The sequence below is a fragment of the Carlito syrichta genome, unplaced genomic scaffold, assembly GCF_000164805.1.
Source record: "Carlito syrichta isolate Samal-C Ts95f unplaced genomic scaffold, Tarsius_syrichta-2.0.1 Scaffold269265, whole genome shotgun sequence".
NCBI classification, from domain to species: Eukaryota; Metazoa; Chordata; class Mammalia; order Primates; family Tarsiidae; genus Carlito; species Carlito syrichta.
In genome coordinates this window covers 93,368-94,092 of record NW_007213361.1, presented here as the reverse complement: position 1 = coordinate 94,092, position 725 = coordinate 93,368, and the positions used below count along the sequence as shown (strand labels likewise).

The following is a 725-nucleotide window of genomic DNA, read 5'->3' as shown; positions in this document are numbered from 1 at the left end:
TTTTTTTTTTTTTTTTTTGGCCAAATCATAAAAGGATCTCTTTCATCTCAGACTGGTGGATGTATTGAACATAGTAAACGGAAACCAAAGTTCCACGCGAGTCTGGTGGGTCTGGCTGGGAAAGCCTTTCCGCTTGGAGGCAAACTTTGGACCGAAGCAGCAGGTACAGGTGCCACAAGGGGGAAGGAGGAGAAGTTTCACACGTAGACCCCTGATTTGTTACTAGGCGTTGGAAGTGGTAAAACGTTGATACTTGAAGTATGAACGAATAAGTGCTGTCGGTGAACAGAAAACACAAGGCAGACGCTCCGTCGCCGAAACCCACCGGAGGAGTGATGCCCTCTTGCGTAACTGGCATTTCAGAATGCCTTTTTCATTCTTGCCTTTGCCCGTCATTCCTTAGCGTTGCTCAGTGTAGGAAAGGCACGTCGTGCGGGTTCCCCGCCAGCCCGGGCGGTTGGTTTGAGGCTCCGCCGCGCCGGGCCCGGATCTGAACGCTGTCTTTGCTTGCAGGGATGGAAGAGGCGAGCCTGTGCCTGGGAGCGCCCGCGGCGGCGCCGGACGCCGAGCCCCCCCGGAGCGGCCCCGTCCTCAACGGCCAGTATGCCATGAGCCAGAAGCTGCACCAGATCACCTCCCAGCTCAGCCACGCCTTCCCCGAGCTGCATGCGCGGCCCGGCCCCGAGGAGAAGCCCCCGGCCGCGCGGGAGGAGCAGGCCCCCGGG

General features: G+C 58.5%; 1 protein-coding gene across 1 annotated transcript in view; it reads left to right on the top strand.

Annotated features, from left to right (window-relative positions):
• ZNF536 (zinc finger protein 536) overlaps positions 1–725 on the top strand; it is a gene marked incomplete at both ends in the record, with an annotated part of 92,560 nt that overhangs the window by 374 nt on the left and 91,461 nt on the right. The window contains 1 exon segment of the mRNA XM_021709639.1: positions 514–716. Within this exon segment, the coding sequence (XP_021565314.1) occupies positions 514–716 (203 nt within the window).